This window comes from Poecilia formosa, unplaced genomic scaffold, assembly GCF_000485575.1.
Source record: "Poecilia formosa unplaced genomic scaffold, Poecilia_formosa-5.1.2 Scaffold234, whole genome shotgun sequence".
In the NCBI taxonomy this organism is placed as follows: domain Eukaryota; kingdom Metazoa; phylum Chordata; class Actinopteri; order Cyprinodontiformes; family Poeciliidae; genus Poecilia; species Poecilia formosa.
The window spans coordinates 712,172-737,650 of record NW_006800173.1 but is presented as its reverse complement, the minus strand read 5'-3'; the positions used below and the strand labels follow the sequence as shown (position 1 = coordinate 737,650).

Sequence of the window (25,479 nt, the reverse complement as noted above, 5' to 3'; positions counted from 1 at the left end):
AAGAGCATAACAACAAAAAAGGATAAAATTTTGTGCAGTAATCACTTGAATTCTGATTAAGGGAGTGTTTATGCTATATTTATGATTGAGGCTATGCATGGAAATAAAAAAATGTTAGATGTTAAAATGTAAAATAAATGTAATGAACAACACTATATTATATAAGTAGCAGTAGGAATGTCTGTCCAGATAAAAAGTGATTTTTTTTTTCATTTCCGTTGAAATAAAATGAGGCAATTTTAACCCGTGAAGGGTGTTTTGTAGCTAACGGACTAAATTGAGCATTTGCAATACTAACTTTAAATTTGCCATTTTGACACATTTAACTGGATGCTGTTTATTACAACAAACAAATCATCATCATAAAAAAACAAAACAAGAGAACTGCCAGCCATCTTGTCTGTCAATGTGGAAGGGGGCAGTTTTCCCATCTGGACGTTTTAACTTTCTTCTGTTGATTCTATAGTAATCAGTGAAGCTACATTAGTACATCTACACTGATACTTGATTTATTCTTACTGGCAAAAGACATAAGTCCACCAAATCCATCATTGCTGCTGTTGGAGATGGTGGAATTGGGGGAGCTGTTACGTGAGTCTCCTTCTCCATCAGACTCTCCTGGGAGCCTCAGGCTGCTGGGACGTAAAGGCCGCTGAGCCCTGAAACCAAAAGAAAGGTCACATGAGATATTAATCACACACACACACAGGTTCACGCAAAAATGGACGGTAAGATCAAGAACTCCATGACACGAACATAGCTTGGATAATGAGAGAAAGAGCATCTAAATGCTGCATGTACACACTTGTTGCCATTGAGGTTCTGGTTGAACCGAGGAGTGTAAGATTCCACTTGCTCTTCTTCCGCGTCTTCCTCAGTGGGGAAGCCATACTGAGGCTCAAAGTATGGGTTGTCATACTCTTGCTTTTTGTTGACAGAATCCACCAGACCAGAATCTGCAGCTGGTCTGAGAAACGGCTGACTGCCGATTCCAGGGACTGGGTTCTGCAAAGCGGCGCTTGCTGATGCTTCAATCTCAGGTGCTTCAGCTTGTTCCTGTCAACACAGATACATATGCATTGTGTAAATCATTTCTTATTAGCAACACATAAGAGAGTTGTATGAAAAAAATAATGTAAAGTTGAATGAAATAGTCACACACATGGTTGACTCCTTGGATGATTGTGCTAGGGCTTGAGCTTGCAGTTGTGCTGGAGCTTGAACGAAGAGGCTGTCCGTCTGACTGTTCAGCAGCTCCTTCCCCACTAGAAGGACCATCCACACTATGGCTATCCTTTAAATCATGCAAGTCTTGAAACTCAACCTCGCTGGCATCGCCTAGTGCAGCATGAGTCGGAGGATCCAAACCTAAGAGACAGACAGTACTCAATGACGATGCCAAAAAAAGAAAACTATTCATACTGCACGGGTTGGTTTTGAATCAAAAGATCATACTTGGTGTATCCCCCTGGATGTCGCCTTGAATCATCTCGCTCACTAAGTCCCCAAGTGAAGAATAGGAAGAGCTGGAGTCATCATATCCATCACTGTCACTACCACTGAGACAAAACGAAGAACAGAATATCTGAAGCTGCTCAACAAATATGTTACAAATGAGCCAAATCAGACATGGACCTGGTTTCCTAACCTGTCTGTAGGATCAGACTCATTGCCTTCATCTTCCAATGGACCAGCCATAGCTTCCACCAGCAGGGAGCTTCCATCATAGACTCTGTAGACCACGGGCTGTAGCTGATGTGCGTACCATTTTGACTTGTCTCCAATTAAAGATGGATCATATACGTCTAAAACAGATAAAAACAGCAGCTTGGTGGTCAATTCAATTCAAAACGATTCATCAACAGATTATTACCATGTTAAATGAGTCTTACTGTTGTGTATCCTCTGAAAAGCAAGGTTAGTGGGATTGAGTGCCCACTCTCCATAGAATTCCACCGCCTGGGTGTGGGACAGTTTATCGGCGAAGCAGGAGCGGCGTGGGCGAGACGCAAGAAACGACGTAGACTGAAAAGCGACCACTGGTCGCGGAAAGAGCCGCAAAGTACGCGTGTGCATTTGGAAGCCCTGGAGGACATTGGGAGAGTTGAAGAATCGCACCATGGCAACCCTGAAATGAAAAAGAAAATTAAGATGTTTTAATTGAGGTAAATCATGTTATGTGATATTATAGCTGGTACAATGTTAGAATAAAAAATAAGGCTGCAGATTAACCTAAAAAACTCTATAATCGTGTTTGGGCTAACACTGATTTTAAAAGCTTTGCATAGTCATTCTGGCATGTCAATTTAGCCAACTCGCACACAGAAGTTAATCCTTAAAGGTTGTTTTTAACATAAATTGTATGTAATGTGTTGTTACTACCACAAGGTGGTGGCAGCACACTAACGGAAGTGGTAGAAAACACACCAAGTTGCTGGATTGTTGTTTCTGTTTTTTTTTTTCATAGCTAATCTTCTATTTTCATCTTTAATAAGTTGCAGTATTCTGACTTTTCTGTAGTGTTGCCAGTCTTTAAAAAAATAAATCAAAGAACAGGAAGTGATCTCAAATTTGTATTTTTGATTAAAAGGGGTCACCTTACCGTCTTCAAAAGTGGAATCTATCCTCATGGCAAAGCATACTAATACTGCTCAATGTTCCAACAGTACTAACGTACGTTTTTATGAAAACGTAAGTTTACTACTTGCCTGGTGGCCACATCAACGGAATCAACGTCATTGCCGTATATCAGAGGGTTGAACTCGGTGGAGGATGGCGAAGCCTTGTCTCGTCCTGGAGGGAGCAGGGTCATCTCCTGGCCTTCCTGGAACTTCTCCAGGTTCAGAATAGGTTGTGTGTTCAAACTCATGCTGGCCAATGCCTAAAAGGCACCAGTGATACAAATTACAAAAGACGCTATGGATCTAATAACAATGCTGTGATGACTACTCCCACTACAGGCATCAACAACTTCTAGAAATTGTGTTTAATGGAATATAATGTAGGTACATTTATTATTTGTAACCACCAACAAGGGAGATAATATATTTGCATCTAAAATTATTCAACCCCCACTGCAAATTAAGCTTATTGGCAAAGTGCCCAAACAAGCAGCTATTAAATAAAAAACAGTGTTGCACAATTGTTGTGTTATTTACTGCCATCTTAGAATTATACAATCCCTGTATATCTTGTCATCCAAATGCTGCAGGATTCCAATGTCAGATGATGGAAAGTCCATCCACAGAATCAGGGAGCCACTGCCCTGCTTCACAGTAAGCACAGTGTTCTTGATAACATATGCTTATAACTCTTATTTTGATTGACATTTAAAGCAGAACCAACTGTTGCTTTTGAGTCAGTAATGGTGTACGCCTGGAGATCTTCAAGTGTGCCATACTGTGAAAACTGAAATCTCAGTGCTGGCTGCCACAGGTGTTTATCAGCCTAATAATTGTTTCTGAACATCTGCCTCAATAGGAATCTGGTAGCGGTCGTTGATAGGTTTCAGGAGGTGAATCCTTCCAGCAGTCACTATAGGACCTTGTCCTCATTTTTGTAAGATCAATTGAACAATTTACTTGACCAGTTTAAAACATCTATTGAAATGTCACCATCAACTATCTAGTTCCATCCATCAACAAAACCCTTCATAGGTTGTATTGGGGGTGACTGAGAACATGCGTGGTCTGCAATGTGTGCTTTTATAAAGCTTTCTATTTCAGTAACTCTAAGACAGCAGTGGTCATTGGAAATGGTGTCGAATTTTACATTAAAACCTGGTAATATGAGGTTTATTTAAACAGATGTTAAGTCTTTTGCTTATTGGAAACACCTAAACAATTTTGAAGGAAGACGACAAACTTAATTTGAAGTAGAAGCTGCATAATTGTAGGTACAACATTATAAATTAGTCCCAATCCAAAGATTGCCCATCTTTATGGTTTTGACTCAACAATAAATAAGGTCATCAAAGATCAAATTTACACATGTTGATGCCTGTGGTGGGTGTGCCGTTTTAGAGAGGAGAAACAGGAGGAAGTAAGTCACTATGCATGGTTTGCTTAGAGGGAACTGCTGCAGTCTCAGGAGTCAATGTTTAGCTTAGCATAATGGAACATTTAGTTGCTGGGTCAGGATGAATGTTAACTTTGTCAAAGGGATAAACAGATAAGCTTTTATTGTCTTATTTTGGTTAAGAGAACACTCACTATGCCAAAAACAGATGCACGCACATTCATACATGCTCAAGCCAGAGTTAAGCAGTGTATCAGAAACAATGTCCAGCGACATTCTGAAATGTTCTTTAGCATTTTCTATAGGTCAAGAGAACAAGAGACAATAATTAATGACAGGCAAACTAATGTGTGAGAGAGGATTTCCGTGCATGGGCATTACACATTCCACAGGAGGAGAAATGAGTAACCTTATTTTCAGAGGAGAAGATCTGCTTTTGGGTGATCACGGTCAATCTAACCAGACACTAGGAAGGGGAATAAGAGAGATGCCAGGAGAATCACATGTAGGCTGGAGATGACAGTTTTGTGACAGACACTGGAACATCACATGATGGAAGGGTAGCAGCATCTGCCTTTTCACTTTCTTTTCTTTGTCTCCTTTTAGAAGTACTTCCCACTTTTTCTGCTTGGCTGACAGCAAGTAAGTACATTTTGTTGCCACCAACATGTGAGTAATTTAAAGTTAAAGTTGTGAGGAAAAGGGTTTATACTAGAGTTTTGTAGTGAAACAACTCTAGCTCTGTCATTTTGTTTGTAAATTCTACAACTGACTTGAGTTGGATAATATTTTTATTGAAAGTGTGGAAACAAAGAGGATTCAAATTTAGAGAGACATTGAGAAAGCAAGACAGAGAAAAAGGCTGATGAAGAAGTTGAGATGATTTTATACCAAATATGATAAGACATTGAGAAACCGACAAGTCAATAACTTGATCAAAAGCCAGAATTCACCATCAGAATCCAGCCTTTGAGAGAGACAGGACAAACATCCATGGTCACCAACTGGGAAAACCCAGTGGTTACAATGGAGAGGAGATGACAGTACAAAACAGCAGATCTTTTCAGAAATACATAAAATGCTTGCACACCTCTGCATCTACAGAAAATGGAAAAAATGAAACTAATTCCCATTTTCTAAAAAAAAAAAACACACAATCTGAGATTTACAAAAGTAAATGAATCAGTCTCTTGCAGGACTGATTTATTTGTAAAATGAAGAGCCGAGTGCAAGTATTTTCAGAGGCTCTCATAAAGCAGCATTATGCTACGGCATCCAAGTCTTTAGAAAAATCAGTGAAACATTCCTCTGTGACATGTTTTACATTCACAGAAAAACCATTGTGAGCTTATTTCCAAATATATGCTAGCAAAAACTGAGGCTTAGCACACTCCTACAAACCAGCTTCTCAGTCACACACACAAAGAAAGAGCTGCTAACCACACACAGCTATAAAACTGGCTCTGATTCAAGGTGGATGAAACCAATTGATGACTAAAATGAATAGTCAAATTGAGTTTTATCCTGTGAAAATTTGTGCTAGGCAAAACAGCCTCTGAGCAACTAAATACAGTGTTTTGCCAGTAAAGTGGGTTGATAAAGATAGAACTGGTATAATTAGGAACGATCCATATCTTTAAGTAAGTTGGAAGATATCTTGCATTTGTGGGGGGGAAAAATTATGCAGATTCTTGAGTTAATTTGTGCATTTAGATCAAGTAAAGTGGGTTGTGAAGCTTTGCATATAGTGGTATAAAAAAACAAGCACTCTCCAAAATAATCTTAAACAAAATAAGATTCTGAACTTGTATGTGAAGTCAAGCTTCATGTAAACACTTAAAACTCAAATACTTTGAAAGAAATTCAGATTTAATTAATATATATTTTTTACATTTTACTTTTCTGTGTGATTGTAAAACAAAAACATCAAAAAACAAAGTCTCTGCTCCAACTCAAAGAGAAATTTAAATAGTACTTTTGAAATTTGAAGCATAATAGCTGTACCAATTAGCAATCCCAATAAGTGCAAAAAAAATAAATAAATAAATGAATAAAAAAAAATAGCACATATTATGAATATCAAGCCAATATAGATTGGAAGGTTTGAGAAGGATATCAGCAGGTGGGGTTGTCCACAGTCCCATATTAATTGCTTGTACAGGTTTAATATAGGATGACAAAGGGTAAAAAGTCAGAGCCAAGCATGTACAAGATCTGGGCATTTGAATTTGTTTTCAAACTCATTTGAGACTCAACAGATACAGAGGGCAAATAAAGTTTGTTCGTAGGGTCCAGCAGTAATACACAATTTTATAATGGCCAATTTTTCAAATTGGCCATTATACGTTTATACTGTGGAACTAAAATCCTTGCAGCAGTTTTATAAAACTCAAAATTCTTCAAATTTTCTCATGTTACAACTACAAATTTCAATTTATTTTACTGGAATTATTTGAAGTAGATCAACAGAAAGTACTGCATTACTGGAAGCGGAAGGAAGACTTTTTTAGAAATAATCTGAAAAAAGTGGGGTGAGCATATTTATTCAGCTTCTCCATTTCAATGCAAGACGAACCACCTGTTTCTGCAAATAAAGCTGCAGGTATTTGGGGGATATTATCTCTACAAATCTTGCACATGTAGAAACTGACAGTTTTGCTCAGTGCTCTCTAATTTTAAAGTCTTGCCACAGATTTGAAATTAGATTTAGATCTGGACTTTGAATGGGTTTTCAAACACATGTATGTTTGGGGTTGTTGTCCTGTTGGAATGTCAACCTTTACCAAGAGATCCAATCTTTCATCACAGTTAAGTTTTGCTCCAGGCACCTCATTGTCAACAGTGACCAACTTGTATGTCTGCTGAAAAGAAGAAAAGTATTCCCACTGCATTATACTTCCACCACTCCATTTAACCTAAGGGATGATAGATTTAGGATCATGTGCAGTAGAAAGAAGTGTATTTTTTCCCTCTGGCAATGGTTGTCTTATTGCCATTCTTTCATAATAAAAAAAAGTTTGTGGAGTGTAAACCTGAGCTCAAGATCTCAGAAGCTCCTCCAGCATTACCTATGGTTTCTTAGTGGCTTCTCTAATTAATACTGTCCTGTTCGGGTCTGCCAGTGTACATGGGTGTCCATTTCTTCCTAGGTTTGCAATTTGTTTTTCAGATGAATTGAACATTGCTTTGTGAGATATTCAGAGATGTTGAGAAATTGTGTTAAGATTTTTACAAAAGGCAATCAGTGGGACATAATTTCCTTTAGAGGTATCGTTTGGTGAACACATACACACCAAAGTCCACAGATTTGTATTTGTACAAAATTTCAAAAATCAGGGCCAATTTTCATTTAGCTTCACTACATGTGTAAAATCACAGTAAAAGCCATGAAAGTTTGTGGTTTTTACATAAAAAAAATAAAGGAACTGAATATAAAGCTGTTTTCATGAATCAGAACCAGACTCTGAAATTATTTAGTAGGCTTATAGGGGGAAACTGGTTGCCATCAGTAACAATAAAAGGTTTATTGGGTCCAAGTATCCGACTTTACCTCCAACAGCTAGAGCATGCAAACAAAATGGAAACAAAAAGAAAAGAGAAAAATAATAATAACATGTTAGTGCACTAAAAACAAGCCCTTTTAAAATCTCGCACACTCATCTACAATACATACAACCCAGATGATGAAGGAGCCACCTACTCCTCAAATTGCTGAAAGAGAATTTTTACATGTATACGAGTGTGGTCAAGTCACAGTAAAAAGAAACAGCCATATAAAAACACTGGGATCACTGGTTTCTGGCTGCCACAGGGCAGTTGAATGAAATTGACTTTTTTAAAAAAAAGGGCTGATTACCTGTTTTAGATGCTTCTTTAGTTCGCCTGCTTCAGGCTCTGGCAGAGGGGGCAGATTCTCTGCATTGGTGGGTGCTATAACCTGCAAGCCACATAAGACATATGATTAAAAATTTACTTTGTTAACATGATCTCTAAATAGGAAGGGAATAATCCACAAAAAATGTACTTCAATGGGGTTATATAGTTGGCCTTCAATTTCCTGCTTTATTTTTGACACCATCTTGGAGCAGCATTTGGTAAAAACATGCCACTGGAGTGACAGGATGTGCAAAACATTGTGTGACACACACACATACACACACACACCTTACTGCTGTCGAGGTCAACAAGCCAAACATCGTCTGGCATTTTGAAATCCGATTTGTAGAGGAAGAAGCTGGCTGGAACACCGATAATGTAGGGAGTGGGAGCGAGAAGAAGCTGTGAGGAGGAGAAAGCAAAACCAGTTTGTACATAAAGTTAGTATTCCAACAACACATGGTGTTTACAGTTTTAATAGGCAGCTAATTTCAAACGTTTCTCAGACTTGTTATTTCCATGCGTTTCATTTTTACACTTACCTGCTCAGCAGAAGCCATACATGTAGGGAGCAACGGGATGACAGGGAACATGTACTCCAGGGGGTAGATCATAGCAACAAAGGCCATGACACTCATGGACAAAGCATTGTAATCACGCGATTGAAGAATGACCTTAAAGGAAAATAATGGTAAAAAAAAAAAAAAACACAATAAATGTTATTCAACATAATGTTACTAGTCCCCTTTCAAGCAGTGAATGTCTCATTCCTATTAAGTTAAGGCTTTACAAACGTAAAACTGTCAAGTTATGTCTGTCTTTTAATAACTTCACTGCTTTGTTCTTATTCCCTTGTTGTCTAACTTGCATGCAAGAATGCCCGGTTTTGTCTCAAGTTTGTTAACAGCATTATTAAAAGTCGATTTTCAAGAACAAGTGAAGCTGGGAGAAGAAAAAGCTCAAAAGAGACGTCAGTGTGACAGCTTTCAATTAGTTCAGCTTGACTGGATTAAATAAGAATGTGAAATGTTTTTCAAACAGATGAACACAAGGAAATTATACACATATTGACTTTTTATTTTACAGACATTTTGTATTTTAGCTTTTAATATATATGACTTTATTTTTATTTTGTTGTATTTTTTAGAAGTTGAGATAACAATGCCTTTATATGCATCCTGTAATATTTTATAATCTTGAATGTGGGTTCAAATGATACCTTGGCAGAAAAAGAATCCCTGGTCAACCAAGTTCCAAACAAAAAAATCAAAATTCCAAACAAAAAAAAGGCAAAAAAAAAACCAAAACGGTTGGGGGGGAAAGTGGTAACGCAAGCAAAAAAAATAAAGTGGCCAATTTGCCAACGAAAACAACTTAAAAAAAAATAAATGAATAAATAACCAGGGTATTTATCAAGTAAATGTCCTTAAAATGAAGGTGGAACTTTTGGAGGGTGTTCTGTGTAGAAAGAGTGCTGAGGATTTACAAATAATTCAGTCTTATCAGTTAAAATTGTCTAAAGCTCATATTATGCTAACTGCATCATCGGCATCCATTTACAGCAGTCTATGGGCAGAGAAGAATTATATCCTTCATTCAAAAACAAAAGTCTACAGTTTTTATTGAACATAGTGTAGTAAACAAATAAACAATGTTTTATTTTAAACCAATATGTTCTGAAATACAAATAAAAAACAGCCACGATTCCTGAGGCGCTGCTGGTGTGTGTGTGGATAATGACCCTATGGAACAGACCTCTCAGCCTTTCTTTGTTTAATGTCTGGGAGTGTTACAAATGTCCTCTTACTTTGAAGAGATTATAATATAGTTTATCTGTATAAATGTTGTGAAATGATTACACATTTATGGCTAAAACCATGGGATTTACTCCCCACCGCAGCTGAGACGCTTATTCTCATTCCTAGAAAGCAGTAGACCAGGAAGGTCCATGAAGGCAAAATACCTTTTTACACTTTGGAACAGTTACAGCTTTTCAATAAATTAAATGTGAATATCGACACGTTTTAAAGTGACAAACTCCTCATTTATCATCCTACTGCTGAAAATTACAGCGTTTAAGTTCAAAATGGGAATTAAACTGACTGAGACCTCTTTCAGCACTTCTGACATGGGAGGAGGTTGTGCTCATGGTCCCCTGACATAAACGCCCAGTGCCATAGCAAAATGGTAAAAAACAAAAACAGACAGGGTAAATCAAAATTCCAGCAAAAAAGGAATACTTCTGGAATGCTAACCATACTAATCAATAGAAAAGGATTATTAATATAAACAGTCTAAAACTCTAGCTCGGTATTTATTTTGTCTTTGTTTGGAAATATTAGTGAAATCCTGTTTAACTGCAGGGGATTGTAACGCAGACAACGTTGCTGCTTATAAATAATTATCAAAGATGGGAAGGCCTCTTGGCTTGCATTTACTTACAATCTAGTAATTAATGAGGAAGCAGTATAACTTTGTCCTCTCACATATTATTTGGATGTAGATGTCATTTATTTGGAAAGGATTTTGTAAAAGAAAAAACAATAAATTACATATCTATTCTGAGACAAACATCCATATTTTGAGATGTGAAAAGAAAAAAAGTTAGTGAGCTATGATCTGTTTTGCAAAGGGAAAAAGTGGAATGTATTGTAAAGATTTATCCTGATATCTCTCATAACCTGGAGGATTTTACTCCATTTTTAGAATCGTAGTGATGCAGACTGGAAACTTTAACTTTGGAAAAGTTTTGAAAAAACGTTCTGAAAAGTCATTGCTGATTTTATTTTTAAACATTTCAATTTGCATTTCCTAATGTAAACAAGTAAGAATACCAGTCAGATGATCATAAAATTTGCAAAAGGAAAACAAAAAGGTTACACAACAGAGGAACTCCACAACATTGTGTATGAAACTAAAAGCACAAGTTTTGGTCTGGAAATGCTTCGAATGAGCCTATCTATCTGTGCCACAGTAACATTACACCAACTAACTGAACAAGGATTCCAATTACATTCAAGTCAATGGCTCAAGAGGTGAAAGACGGCAGATGACAGAGAGAAAAGAGATGAAGTTCTCAGAGTTCTCATTTCCTCTCTCTTGCTTTGTGTAAACCAAATGGCTATAAAAACTATAAACAGAAACTGAATAATAAACGTTACTCATTTTGGCAGATTAAAAAAAAAAAAAAGTATTTTACTTAAAGATAAAATGCCACTAGTTGGTAACTGCAATAGAGCTGGCTATTAAGGGAGAGGTGCAAAACATGTTTGCTAACCTTAGTAAGGTTAATTGCTTTAAATAAAACAGAGTGGGTGTTAAGTTAAACTCATTCACTGTAAAGAAAATAATCAAATCAATTTTCTTTATCAGGAAATTAATAAATTATGAGGTATTCAGCCGGGTGATAGAGCTTGGTCAGTTTTTTTCTTAGAATTCACAGCAGAGGAACTGTGTTCAGTGTTTTGCTGATCTTCTGAGGTTCTATTTAACATATTTTATGCATGAAAATTACCTTAACTGAAAATGCAAATACAGATATAAAAAGGTCCAAGGTATAACCAGAGCCTATCTTGAACTCCTGACTTGTTCTCATGGTTACCTTGTGCTCCAACAGGACACAGCTGAGGACCTGAAGACAGGCGTCAACACCCAGCAGCTCCAAGGGCAGGTGCAGCGGGAAATCAACCAAGGAGAAACGAGAGTTGTCAGGCAAGGCGAAGGTGAGTGGCCGTTTCAGTTCCTGGGGCAGCACCTCCACATCCACGCGCCTCTGACCTGCCAGTGGCACCGGGGAGCGCAGCAGCCGGTACACCCAGGACTCTATGTCCCGTAGGTCGACCAGCAGCTGACTGCCCTTCTCTTCCACCGAGAGCGCTCCGGTAAACACCCGCCACATGGTGTCCCTTCATAGATACACAAACAGAACACACACATTAAACCAACTTCTATGTTATTATTTCCTCTTTACGGCTAATGTCCTAATTAACTGTACAAGAATTGTGCTTAAATTGCAAAACATTTTCTAAGGAAAATGGCGTAACAAACACAGGAGACTGTTGCTAAATGCCATTTCTTCACACATAAGAGAATGCAATACTTCTTAAATTTCACAGATACAAATACAACTATTCAAGAGAACTTAATTATCTAATTGACATGGCAAATATACAGAGTAGTGCTGATAAATTTAATGATAAAAATATCTTGAAGCAGATAAATGATGGCTGATTTTACTGCAGCAGACAGCTACCAATACGCATGACCAAACCAACTGTGAAATCAGTAATCTGAAGGGTAAATGATACTGAAACACAGAAGAGGCTCTTTGCCAATCACCACAATGTTGATTTGAAAAGGCTCAACTTCACACGCGACACCATTCTGGTTCTTGAAGGGTATATTTAGTGTGTGAGGCGGGGAGTGAGGGTAAACCATTAGTCCTTCAGAGCCCTCCCACCTCGCAGCTGCTGCCCAAAGGCAGCTGGAGACCTCAATCTGTCAGAGCTGCCATAGTGAGAAGTGCTCTAAGCCATTATACAATGACTCTCCTCTTTCTCTGTCACCGCAACCCAACATTTCAACCTGGCAATCCACAAAAAAAACATAACAAAACAACTCAAGTATGTTAAGCATTTGGCTTCAATACACTCACAGGTTGTATGATTAACCACAATTTTATGATGCTCATTACTAGACAGACTGGATCATTTTACTGAAAGAGAAGTGCATTAAAACAATAATAAATTGTAATACCGAAGGGTAAAAAATATAAACTTTTATGCGTAATTAGCTTAAAAGCTAAAGTCTAAATAATTTCATTATTCAAATGTATGCACAGTCACTGAAAGCATTGAATATCCAAAACAGAATATTTGAAAATAAAAAGCCCTGGAGTAAATAAAGCTATCACCTGCTGTATAGACTATAACACAGTGCAGCCCTTCATCCACATGTTACAACTCACTAAAACCCTGGTTTTTTTGCCCCTCCCTCATAGGAAATATAATTTTCTTCTCAGATTTGTGATCATAAACAAAAAGCAAGATAAGTAATTATGTGGAAACTACAAATAATTAATGATTAATATATTATGTTAGAAGTAGTATAGATAATGGCTGCTTTCTAAATAAAATAAGTTGGATCATGTTATGAATTACCTGTCAAAAAACCACGGTGTTTCTACTGAAAGTAATCATACCCTGAGCAACCCTGCATCGATCATATTTCCAGCCAAGTATTTTTCAACTTTACCTTAAACTACTGACCGTCATCAGTAGCTGCTGTCTTTACCACATCAATATTTAACGCAACACAACTATAAAGAATCCAAAAACATAAAAACAGTCCTCAAAGCCTAAGAAAGGGAAAACACCGATGCTGGATCAGACATCAGTATCATATTTGACGAAGTATTACTTGACATTGAATAAATCGCTCAAAACAAATTCAATTAAATACGACAATGTATTAATAACTCAAAGTGAAAAAGAAAACTAAACAAAAGCTAGTTCTGTGAAAACAAACAAAAAAAAGCTGCAGATGGCCAGCAAAACCACACAGAGCTGCAGACAAAAGGCTCCTTTATTAGTTATATTAAACATACAGATCACATGTGGATGAGGAGGAAAGAAAGGAGGGAGATGCACCAATTCATCTGTATGAGATTAGAGTTATTCAAAAAAATTTTAATATGTTGCTGTTTTTTTTTTTCTAATTTGTGAAATAAACTCCAACAGTTTTCTGTTTACATTCGAATTTGGTCATATACGTAAATGCAAAAATTACGATGATCTTATAATTTCATTTTTGTTTGATTCAGAATTACGCCCTGTGTCAAAAAACTGCAACAATGTGTTGTATCCAGATTTAAAAAATTGGAAATGAAAAAAAATAAATAAATAAAATAAAAATAAAAAATAAAAAAAAAATCTAAATCACCAATTGCACACAAGTCAGAACTGATCTAGAAAAACCTGATTGGTGCTCATAAACCATTTAAAAACACAAGCCAGTGCCTTAATGTTGTGCTGTTTACTCTTTGAGTAGTACTGCTCTATTTTCTTGACATTTTCTAACAGGTCCTTGTGAACAGATGAGCTGTCAGCAAATTATTTATCCTGGAGACAGTAAAAGGCACACCAGTCAATACAACAGTTAGTGGATTGAGTATTGTGCTAACAATGAAAGAAAAATCAATTTTGTGAATAAAAAGTCCATTCAGACAGAAACAACGTCTCCCCATTCCAACAAAAAGAAACAAAGAACAAAAAAGAACAACTTGAATGCTGCCATTCTGTTTTTTGTTGTTTTGTTTTTTTTAAAAGAAAAAAACAGAAAAGCTAGCGTTTCACCTCCAGAACAACAACACAGAAGTCTCACCTTTGGGTGGCACGAGAGAGTCCCGCTCGTTGGGTTAGCCTCTGACTGCAGCAGTCCACCAGCCTCTTGAGAATATATAAACATTCTCTAAAAGTGGTAAAGAAGGGGTAGTGGCTGAGTATGCACAGCGAGGTCAGCGTACTGTTGCGGTTCCTGGCAGCCATCTTGGCAGCTCTGCGTTTGTGCTGTGGAGACTTGCCAGAGGTTTGCTCAGGACCTGGTTGCCCACTTTCTTCTCCAGATGAAGACGGAGCTTCAGACTTGGAGTTGTCAGGTGCGGATGGCGCAGCAACATGGCCTCCACTGCTTCCATCAGACATTTCATTGGTGCTCTCCACTGCCTGCGCTGCAGTCTCTGTATGGCTACTCTTGTCGCGAGGGCGGTGATGCCCACGCTGAAAAGATCGATAGAAGTTGACGCAGATTCCGTAGCGGGTGATTCCAGAGTCCTTGTCGGTCAGCGTGAAAACAAACGAAGAGTCATCACGCAGGCTGACCCGGCGCTGGCGGATGCTCAGGCAGCCCTCTGGTTGGCAGAAGAACACCACATCCGGCGGGAGCGGGAAGTCGTGGTGATCCTCCAGGGGGTAGCGTCGGAGAAGCTGTGGAGTCTGGGCCACACTGTCACTACTTGGTTGCCTGAGGAACAGATGGATAAACATGCCAGGTAATTCTTTGTTTCTCTTAGGTTTTATAACTGCTACAACATCAATATGCAAAAACTAAAAGAAATTAGGAATGCTTCCTAATGCTTTGATAGGAATCTAAACTGTTCAAAAAGAGGTGCTCAGTTTAAAACACAGATATAAAAGAACTCCTAGGCAAAACAGAGTAGGGAAATCACATGTTTTTCAATGTGTGTCAGTAGCTCAAAAACCAGAGATCCAAAAAGTGGACAAAAATTAAGCTCTCATAAAGAAAATCAAAATGGTCTAAAATGACCATTATGTTTTCTAGAAATTCAACAAACTTTTCTACAAACATGGGGGAAAAATTGCTCGTACCCACAAAACAGTGGTTCCCAAGCTTTTCAGCTTCCAACCCACAAAAAAACAAACAGCGAAATAGACTAATGATCAGATGAGCGTTTCTACTAAGTTAAAAAGGGCTATAATAACACAAGGTGCGACACATACCAATACATAGTTTTTTAATCTATGTGAAAGGACAGCTTTATGTCTTTCAATACTTATAATTATGTTCATTATCATTTTTGCTATTTAATTAAGTCGTCTTAAGGAAATCGCAAGAAACTAGACCACAAGGGGCCAGAACCCAACTTTGAAGAGCCCACAACAGTCACTGAAATAACTTGAAACTGAAAAGCAACTATAAATAGTAACTGAATAGAACCAAATACAATTCAAACATTGTTGCTAAATTTTAGATCAACAGAATTATATCTAAGAAAAAAAATAAAATCTAAAAACAACTGGCTTAGGCAAAAAAATTTCCATAAAGACTTTTTGAAAGAATCAAGCTTTACTAAGGGTGATAACTTTGCATTCTGGCATGCAGATGGTAAGGCGGAGCTGTGTTTTGTGGGGGCCTATGTGTTGCAGCACCCTCCCCCATGACTCCTCTTATGACTCAGATACATTTAAGACAATAACAGATTCATCAGTCAGGATCAGTGCTTACCTTGCTCCAACAACCACTAAGTAGTCAAGAAGACGTGGGCATATTTTCTTTTTCTCCATTTTGGAATATTAAAATCCTGTATGTCAAGACATCCAGGATATACGTTCCCTTCTGTGTCAATGGTATAATTTCATCAAAGGAGGTTTGTAGCTGAAATTCAGATCCTTTGTCATCATTATGTCCATTCACTACAGACAAACCTGCAAAAACACAAGAAAATATGATCATTACCAACCTGACAGTTTATTTTTGAATATGCATGTCACTATGAAAGGATACTAAATAGAAAAAAGAGTGAAGAAATCGTCAGTTGATCAGTATAGGCAGATTTTCTGCTTGAACAGTTCTAACTGGTGATTGGCAGGACCTTCATCTTAAATTTTACAAACATTTACGCCATGAGATCGGCTGCAGGTTGCATTCTTGTGATTAAACAGTATTACAGCTGAGCCAGGAGATGACAGCTCAACACTATCTTGCCTCACATTTCCCTTTACAGGAAATTAAAAACACAATGCACAATATTGAACTAAATTTATTTTTACTAGACAAAGAAGGTGACAAAGAAACAATCCTGGAACAGCATAAGAGATTTCTAGCTGTTCGCTGTTCGCCCCCCATGAATATCCCTTTAATAATTATTAAAGGGATATTCAACAATATCCCTTTAATAATTATTCAACTCAGAAATACACTGTAAATCCCTACTGCATTTCTAGCGCTGTGTGTTTTACAGGTATTTTATTCACTATTGTGCCAGCTGGTTGTTGTTGTTGGAGGATAAAAAAAGGCTCGCTGATGTAGTAAGCAGCTTACAGGCTGTTGGGAAAATGAGGACCATTGAGAGCATGCACTATGGCCCTTAAAGCCCTGGGAATTACAGGTAACAGGAGCAAACTCAAACACCAAGACATGAATCTACCACCATTTACCAGCTCCATTTTGACTCTTTAAGCTGAGATCTTAGAAGGTACAGTAATCAAACATTTTTGTCAAGTACAACTGCAAAACTATCTTATGGAAATGATCCAACTTTTAAATTGACTGAGCTACTTTTTTGTTTAGGAAAAATGCATTTTGTTATGTACGTACAGGGGAGTAAAATAAGTATTGAACACGTCACAATTTTTCATTGTAAACACATTCCTAAAGGTGCTAGTGACAAGAAATTTTCATCAAATGTTATTCCAAGTAATCCATTTAGAGAAAGGAACCTAAACAAATAAGTTCAGAAATTATTGTTCAGAACTTATATGTAATAATGTGAAATGGCAGAGGGAAAACGATATTGATCACATAGAGAAAGGGAGGTGGAAAAAGGCATGGAAAGCCAAACCAGCTTAAATCTATCTGTGATCAGAAAGCCATACTGCTCCTTGAAAGTGCAAATGAACATCACTACAAAATGGTCGCCATTTTAAAATGATTATTGACAAATAAGAACTGAAGTCTTGATTCAGCCAGTGCAGAGCAATATGTGTGGTAGAAAAGTTTTTCTCCTCTCTGCCATCTCCACAAAACAAGTTCAAACAAAAGCAACTATGTAATTTACATTTTTAGGGGTTTTAGAACTTTTTAAAAAAAATGGAATACCTGATACCAGTAACTACTAACAAGAGGAGGGAAATTATTTTAAGGACTCCCCTGTTATCGTAACAGCAACATATCTCTGAAGCATATATTCTCGAGTAACAAGAGCTTTCGCAGTCGGCATGCCATGGTGAACACACTTTACTGCAACAACAAACACCGCATTGCTGTTCTGCTGAAACACCACCCTGAAAAGCAAACATTGAAGTGGAAGAACATGCTTGCATGATGTTACCCTGCACTGATAAGGTCAAGGAGCTATCCATTTACCTATGCACACATTATGATACCATTTACTAACAGACCAAGCAATGACCTGGCCTTAAACATGCCGGAAAATCTGCTGGAATTACTGTTTTTCACTGGCTGAGACAGTTATTTATACTAACCAAGATAGATGCCAAGTGGTAGGTAGGACAGTAGACATCCAAGGTATTCAATTTATTCTGAAATGTTCTCCAAATTCATTACTGTTCCATAATAATAAACAAATCAGCAGTTTCTTTCTACATTTGCTGAGATGCAACTGTTTGATGTTTTTTAGTGTTAGTATCACAGCACAGGGGAAATGTGTAAAGTTGAATGGACTGAACACAAATACTGAGGTTAAGACTTCTCCCCTGATCAGCAGTTGGCAATCTTGTTAGTCTTTTAGAATCACATAAGCTCACTTAGAGTTTTGACTAAGATGGGACTGAAAAGGTATCTGTTATGCAAAACCTGGAATGGCAAATCCGATACAGACATCAAAATTGTTTTGGTGATGAATAAAGTAGCCAGCCTCAAACTCACTTCTACGGAAAAGTCTTGGACTATGCTTAAGGAGTGAGTCTTTGCCAGGAATACAACCTCTACAACCAACCTCAACAACCTCTAAAAAGCCACCTGTTTAGAGTTACCTGTGATTCATAGCAACAGGAAATTGACTAATATATCTGAATGATGATTTTGATTATGGCATTTGACAAAAAATACTGTAAATTGTTTCATAATTGGTTATTGTGTTATGTTTTAGTGGTGTAAAGCATTTTAACTGCCTTGTTCCTAAAATGTGCTGTACAAATAAACTTGACTTTTCAATAGGATCAACAAGCATGTGGTTTATCTGTAACTTGCTAAGGCACAACTAGTACAGGAAGTATATGAAAATATTTGATCATGTATGCAAAATTTTGAGAATGCTTGGATTGGAAAAATTCATCATGAATTGAGATTTCTGTACCCATTTCTTTAACTATTGAAGGGTAACTAATAGAGGTGTGCCGATCGATCGGCTACCGATCATAATCGGCCGATTTCCGTGAAAAAGTGTATGATCGGTGATCGCCGATCCTCGTCTCTTGTTGCCGATCACACAAACCGATCACCCGCATCTCATTTCGCAGCCTGCCTGTGCAGCTGGTCTCCTCTTTCCTTCACACTGCGCAAACGCATAGCAACAAACGCGATAAGCGATGTGGAACTATAACGCACTGAGTGAATGGAGAAGTTTGCGTGTTGCGGTGGAAAATTGAAGCACGTTAAAATGCATCAACATGACGAATCTAATATGGCATAAAAACAATGCCATACTTGACAGAGTTTAGCTATATTGAGGCTCACTGCAGTAAAAAAAGACATATGGAGCGATCAGATAGCAGGTAAAGCAGCGCACAGCTACAAACACTCACCTGGATTAGTATGACGGTCAGAAAGCTAAACAAATAACCCGCAAAATTATTTAAGTCTTCGAGCTGCGATGTAAGACGCTGGTTCTGCTCTGGCTGTTGAACCGCTGCTACGCTACAGGTAGTAATATTTCACAGACGGGGAGCCGCTTCTGTTCCACCTGGTAGTGACTCTCACACCGAACCTCTGTTTAAAGCTGCAGCATCTAACTTTAAAAAAATAAATTTTACATACGTATTAAAACTTTCGCTGTCCTAACATGAGACAGATAATCTCTGAAAAAATAATCGATCTCCTCCCTGTTCTGCATAATTACTCCGCTCGGTCAGAAACAGCCAATCAGAACTAGCAGTAATCAGCTAGCCGCCATGCTATCAGGAAGTTTTCATTCAGTAACTCTGGATTGTTTATTGTAATGGATCCTGTATTTGCCATTGAATGTTAAGTTTTATACTTGAATTTTCTGGCAATGTTGAGAGGTTTTATTTTGACTCTTTGCATTATTTAACCTCTTCAGAGCCGTCATATGTTTTCAGTCTGTTAAAGATAGTATTATCAACAGCAGTACAATTTGCACAATGCCTGTTTTGTTTTGTTTTGTTTTTTTCTTGGAAAAAGTTATTAAAAACAAGTTTTTGTCTAAATTAAGGAGAATCCAGGGTTCCTTTTTCCACATAATGTAACCGGTAGTGCTTATGATTAAAAAAATTAATAATTATGTGATCGGTATGGATGATCGGAATCAGAATCGGCAGGAAAAAACCTGATCGGCACATCTCCAGTAACTAATTATTTTAAGTTTTAATTTCTACATTTTCCAAGTCTTGGGGATTCTAACCACAAATCTACAAACTCAACATTTATATTGTTTTATACAACAGAGATAAAGAATCTGTTTTGATAAGACATTGGATATGAAAATGTGAATAAATGCAGAAAAACTCGTGGGCTTGCCTTATAAAAACAGACACACCACAGCAAGATAAACAGAGGAGCAAAATGAGCAGCACATAAATCAGGAGTGTGACCCTACAGTCACACATCCCGGCCAGGGCTGTAATTAACCAGGAGCCACAAAGAAACCAGTATTCGACACAGCTGTACAAAGAGGACATCCGAACATTAGGGCGAACTTTAACACACGTTGCCTCACTTATATTATGGCTCCAATTATCACTAATGGCTCTCCTTAGCTGTGGAGAGGCCATTCACACTACAATATAACACCTAACTGTGGCAGACTGACTGAGAATATACTCAAAGATTAAAATATTTGTTTTTGTTGAAATCCTAATCTTTGAATTTTCTCATATAGTTAAGTTCAGCGTTGGATATCAAGTGTGCTGTAGTGAGGGGCTTCAAAAGTACAAAAGATGGGCAGAAATATGCTTTATGGAGTCAGCTTAATATCAGATGCCATTAGACTTTGTATAATTATTCAAATACAGTGAAGACCGTACAGTTTCTAACTGGATTATGAAGGCTGTCGATTGTCAGGACCATGGTGTTAGAACAGGTGAACTCTTCTTGAAATATTTTTGAACAATCCAGAGAATTTGCAGATTTATGCAATATTTAAAAAGGGACTGGTGGTATTTTAAATTTACAAATGGCAATAAGATCCACCTTTCCTAAATCATGCGTCAAACTGTAGGAGGAAATAAGCCTGCTATTAGGAAATGTTGTGCAAGGCAGGGATGGGCCTGCACAAACTGTTATCCAGTCGTCATTATCTTGCAAAAGCATCAGGACAATGAATCTACATGCTGGTCTGGCAACATGAAGGCTTCCTGGTGCAATGCCAAAATGGCTGTTTTATGAAGCAGCAGAGCTGTAGGCACACAGCGCAAAGAACAGAACCACAGATTTATTTTTAGATGAGGATGGAAGGTCGGTGCCACCTCACTGATGGTTCTGAATAAGTGGGCTTGGTGCTGAACCGTTTGTCTCTCAGTAAAGGAAATGAGAATCACGGCTTGCAATAACAGTCTTCAAAGGCAACAGAATAATGCATTTTAAACACAACACACGGATCTCTTCAGAATTACTGCAGGCGCCAGTCGTTGGTTATGCAAGCAGAAAGAGGAGAGATGGATTTGATTCACAGACCTTTCAAAATGGGTTGCAGTTCTTTCCAGTCAGAGCAAACTGCTGAAGCAAAGTGATGGAGTAGTTTTAGCTCAACAAAGCAACTAAAACACATGAAGGACGACGTGTGCTTCAAAAAACTATCAGTCATCACGTCAAAACATTGCTCAGTTGAGCAGCGCTGGTATCGTTTAGAGCCTAGAAAATAAAACATCATGCAACCATTTGGAGTCTTGACATTGACACGACTAGAGGACTGATCTAGTCATTTTTGTTCTTCAGCTAAAATAAATGTACATATTAACTAGAATTGTGTGCTTAAGTGTCATATTGCAAACTTAACATCCAGATCCTGAAGTAGCCCTTTGACAAAAAATGTGGGTTCTTCAGACTCAACTGTGAGTCAACTGTTAAAATGTCGATGACTCTCAATGTATGGCATCATCAAATTACACAATGTAAAAACAGCTTTTTTGTAAAGGTGACAGCTGAGGTCTATCCATATCAAGCTACAAAAGGTGCGTACAATTCAACTACAAACTGGGTTTTCACTTCTGTGAGGTTGTTTAAGGTTTTTCAAGCCATGACAAAAATATTTCATTCTTTCCAGGCTGATGAAAGAAAAATATTCAATGTGTATGTCATGATGAGTCTTTGAACTGAAAGCCGCTGCCTTTGATCCTGAGGATAAAAGTCACCACTTCATTGCTTTATTTTATCCTGTTCAATATTTTCAAATTCGCATCACAGCTAGCATATGAATTATCCATTATGGGTCAAAATGTGATTCATCAGGCTGCAGTGACCTTCACTATTCAACACTAATGTTTAATAAATCTGTCATTGTATCAGATAAGATGGTTATCAGATAACTAATGTTATTTAGATGTTTTTCAAAAGACATAAAATAAAAGTGAAGTATTCCCTCTAAGTGCTCCTGTTATTGGAATCTTAATTACACCTCCAGAAATATGAGTCATAGGTGCATCCACACAAGTCAAAATAATATATTTAGATAGTCAAAAACTTTTCCACAATTAGATTTACAGAGTTCTTAGTCCATCCTTTGATCCACTTTCAAATATAGAACTTGTTTGTCAGCCAGTCTTTACATATGGATGCAAAATTTCTTATCTTGAAGGCTGTTAGAATAATAGATGGGCAAATGGATAGTGAAAACTCAACTACTATTCCGTTATTCTTTTTCAAAACTTATCCAGACCTGGAAAAAAATGAAATGCTGCATGGGAACTCAATAAGTAGTGATAGATGGATTTACGTAGGTAACAGCTTGTGCGGGGGTCATGCACACACCAAGCTGTTCTGAAGAATAGTGTGAGACAAGCTAGTATAAATGTTTCATCCACATCTTATAACTGAAATGTAATTTATTTTATACCAGAGAGGAAGATCGTGCTCAGAGGCTCCAACACACAGAAAATGATGCATTTATTTATCATAATTCATTCCATAATGTACTAAACTGATGCTTTCTTTACTGTATTCATCCTGTCTCTGTGTACATTCTGTCCTCAAAGCCCGTCTTCCGCATTATATTTCATTAAACCCGACAAATCATATTTAATCATACATTAAAAATGTAAATGAAAACACAGAGAAACGTGACGCTACAGCTTTTCTGAACACGGGTGTTAAAAAGCTGGCTACGTTCATGTTTACCCAACTGCAACGGCCATTCAATCCTTTTAAATTAACTGCCTTATCGCAAGATCTTTCGGGAAGTCTGCCACATGCTAGTTCGTGACCAATATGTTCGAAAAACTCCTCTGTGTTAATGACGGAGTGAAAAACCATCCACTGTGAGCTAGTGATAAGCTGTAGTGGGAATACTAAACTAACTGAGGAGATAAGAGTAAGGGCATTGGCTGTCACATATTAATACTTTAACAAATATAATAAGGCAATGCCAACGCCTCTTGACAGCCCGCTGTATAACTCTGGCAGCGTTATCATTTTTATATTTATAGCATGCAGTCCATGTTTTGTTTGTCCTTTATAAGCATCCTCTCACCTCCTGTCCGCGCTGCCTGTGTGCTCTCCTACGCCACGGATGGATTAGCTAGCAGGCTAACTAGTTGTGCTACTGCTAACCGGAGCTCTGCTGCTGAACCTCTAAATACTTAACTACCAACTCCCACGTCAGGAGGTCATATTAAAAAATTATCAGCCAGGAAATATGCAACCAACACGCCATCTGGGTTTTAATTCACAAGCAGCAGTAGAACATCCTTACCTTCTCACATTAGCCTGCTAGCCGCTAACGTTCGCTGTGAAACCAACTGCCAAAGACGACGGCCTGCGTCTTGAATGACTCTCTCGGTCACAGATACTGGAGAGGAAGCGGTGGTTGTGTGAATTATGTCGTGTTTTCTCAAGGTTACGGTTGGTCATTTAAAAAGCCGGACACGAACAATAAATGGGAGGGCTTGTCACTGAGTGTGACTGGTTGACAGCGTAGTAAGTGATGGAAATGCGTGTGTCCGCCTCCCTACTGGATGAATTAGTGGTTCGGTCAGTTACAACCTGACTTCACAACATCCTACTCCTCCTTCTCATCATCTTCAGTCTGCACGAAGTTCCGCATACTCAAAACTCAACTTAAAGGAAGTATTAAACTTGCAAAACAACAAAAACCGCATTGTATAATGGTTCCCTCAGTTACTTTCTGATTTTATTTTGTTGCTTTTCATCTAAATGGAGCGAGCGATTTTATAAGACACTATACCTGTCAGACAGCAATCTGGGTTTAGTATTGCCTGCACGTAAAATTCACATAGATAAAGAATTTGTGAATTACCCAAAGTTAAACATCACAAGTGCTTAATCATAGAAAAAAAAAACATGCAGCAAAAATGCCTTGTATTGACATTTTACTAATAGGTGATAAGAGGTGCAGCCCAATATACATGCAATATTTGCGACCTTTTAGAGCCCCCTGCTGGTCATGAGCCCCAAAGAGAACTCAGTCACACTGCATAGGTTTAGAAATGCAAATACTCAGGAATACTTTCATACTTATCATTTATAGCCCTTATACCGATAGTGGCTTGAAAACGTTTGTCCCCTTCCTGATTTCCTGTTTATTTTGTGAACAGGACCAGCAGAGACTGCTTTTCTGGGAAACTTAAACAGGTCCCACTTTCTACTTGCATCCTCACTACATTCTGCAGGAATATGGATTAGTATATGTGGATGTACTGCATCACAGCATCTTACTCCAGCTGCAATCTGGCAGATAAGAGACTCCTGCCAAGGATGGTGAAAGTAGCTGAGAAGCCTATTGGGAGTGTCCCTACCCTTCATCCAGGACCTGTTGCAGGACTGCAGCAGGAACTCCTCAGTACTTTGCTGACACAAGGCTAACAGTACTGCAACATCAGAAGCACCCCACTGCTAGTTTTGCCTCAAATTGTTAAAATGATGAACTGCTGCAAATGTTTTATACTTTGAACTTCGTAAATGTAAAGCTTGAGAAATGAAGAACCCCATCACATTAACACTACAGCAGAGCTTTAATTTATACTGTACATACAAAACAGGTCATCTTTAGAAGTTACAAGTATTAAAATAGTTTTGCATTTCTATATATCAATGTTTACAGTCACCCTTTGAAGACAGGAATTAGATCAGATGTTACAATTACAGTATATACAGTAAAATTAACTTTGATAGCTAGAGCATAAACATGTACTCATACACAAAAAATAGTTTTGAGTTGATTACACCACAGCACACTCAGCCATGATGGTTTCAGTTTCATCTTTTTCCCTCAGTCGGTGGGTTGGATATTTGATTTGGGCACCCTGGCTGGATCCCTAACAGAGATTAGTGTTTGGCTGTAGGCGTCAAACCCAATAGTTACGAACAAATCCCACAAATTCTATTGCAAAGGAACACAAAAGCAAAATGTTCAAACCAAAAGAATATTGTGTGTACTCTCAACAATAGACCTCTTTCTGAAAATATAATTTTCAAAGAATTAAAATGTTGTAAAAATAAAAATTTTGAGGAAGAAAGCAAAATGTCTGAGCCAACATATGGTCAGAAAAATACCAGGGGAAACAGACTCTTAGTTTTTACATTTATGCTTGTCCTGACCCAGTCTAGCTTTGTCTGCATGCCATATAAATCAGTTCCCAGACGGTGGGTTTGGGATTTTATTCAAGTGGCTTTTAAATTAGCAACGCAACTAGAAAC

At 37.8% G+C, this 25,479-nt stretch overlaps 1 protein-coding gene across 36 annotated transcripts in view; it reads right to left on the bottom strand.

The window, feature by feature from the left end:
* Window positions 1-23,827, bottom strand: part of madd (MAP-kinase activating death domain) — a 69,009-nt gene extending 45,182 nt beyond the window's left edge. For 12 of the 36 annotated variants that reach the window (XM_016680131.1, XM_016680133.1, XM_016680138.1 and 9 more), the window contains exons 1-15: window positions 23,516-23,826; window positions 15,916-16,115; window positions 14,275-14,913; window positions 11,495-11,798; window positions 8,436-8,567; window positions 8,182-8,295; window positions 7,874-7,954; window positions 4,427-4,483; window positions 2,709-2,881; window positions 1,893-2,128; window positions 1,649-1,805; window positions 1,456-1,559; window positions 1,163-1,368; window positions 806-1,056; window positions 520-659 (exon numbers count right to left, since the gene is read on the bottom strand). In XM_016680131.1, the coding sequence (XP_016535617.1) occupies window positions 520-659; window positions 806-1,056; window positions 1,163-1,368; window positions 1,456-1,559; window positions 1,649-1,805; window positions 1,893-2,128; window positions 2,709-2,881; window positions 4,427-4,483; window positions 7,874-7,954; window positions 8,182-8,295; window positions 8,436-8,567; window positions 11,495-11,798; window positions 14,275-14,913; window positions 15,916-15,974 (2,653 nt within the window). In that variant the 5' untranslated portion in view covers window positions 15,975-16,115; window positions 23,516-23,826. Of the gene's footprint in view, window positions 1-519; window positions 660-805; window positions 1,057-1,162; window positions 1,369-1,455; window positions 1,560-1,648; window positions 1,806-1,892; window positions 2,129-2,708; window positions 2,882-4,426; window positions 4,484-7,567; window positions 7,577-7,873; window positions 7,955-8,181; window positions 8,296-8,435; window positions 8,568-11,494; window positions 11,799-14,274; window positions 14,914-15,915; window positions 16,116-23,293; window positions 23,373-23,515 lie in introns of those variants that run through there. The other 24 variants (XM_016680139.1, XM_016680144.1, XM_016680153.1 and 21 more) reach the window with 9 other exon arrangements.
* Window positions 23,828-25,479: the final 1,652 nt, after the last annotated feature.